The following is a 278-nucleotide window of genomic DNA, read 5'->3' as shown; positions in this document are numbered from 1 at the left end:
GGGGATAACCGCCTTTCCCCTCCCGTTATCCCCCCTGTGGTTTTGCAGGTGTGAATCCCCCGGAGGACAGCGCGCCTGCTCTGCTTGGCCCCACAAGGCGAGCGGCCCCGGGTCCCCCTCGCCGGCCTCGGCCGGGCTGCAGGAGGAACAAGGAGGGGGTTTGGGACCTTAAAAATAGCATCGCCCCCATAACCAGGCAGCTGCCGCCTCCAGAGAAATGAAGAAGTTTTTCGACTCGCGTCGGGAGCAGGGAGGCTCTTGCCCTGGGTCGGGCACCA

General features: G+C 64.7%; 1 protein-coding gene across 1 annotated transcript in view; it reads left to right on the top strand.

The window, feature by feature from the left end:
• Positions 1-217: 217 nt before the first annotated feature.
• The window catches only part of LOC104081992 (AP2-associated protein kinase 1 {ECO:0000303|PubMed:11877461}-like), a 71,147-nt gene continuing 71,086 nt past the window's right edge, over positions 218-278 (top strand). The window contains 1 exon segment of the mRNA XM_009584930.1: positions 218-278. This exon segment is cut by the window's right edge and continues 5 nt beyond it. Within this exon segment, the coding sequence (XP_009583225.1) occupies positions 218-278 (61 nt within the window).

The sequence above is a fragment of the Fulmarus glacialis genome, unplaced genomic scaffold, assembly GCF_000690835.1.
Source record: "Fulmarus glacialis isolate BGI_N327 unplaced genomic scaffold, ASM69083v1 scaffold6609, whole genome shotgun sequence".
NCBI lineage: Eukaryota > Metazoa > Chordata > Aves > Procellariiformes > Procellariidae > Fulmarus > Fulmarus glacialis.
Note: the sequence above shows the minus strand (reverse complement) of the source record. Positions and strands in the feature narration are given on the sequence as shown.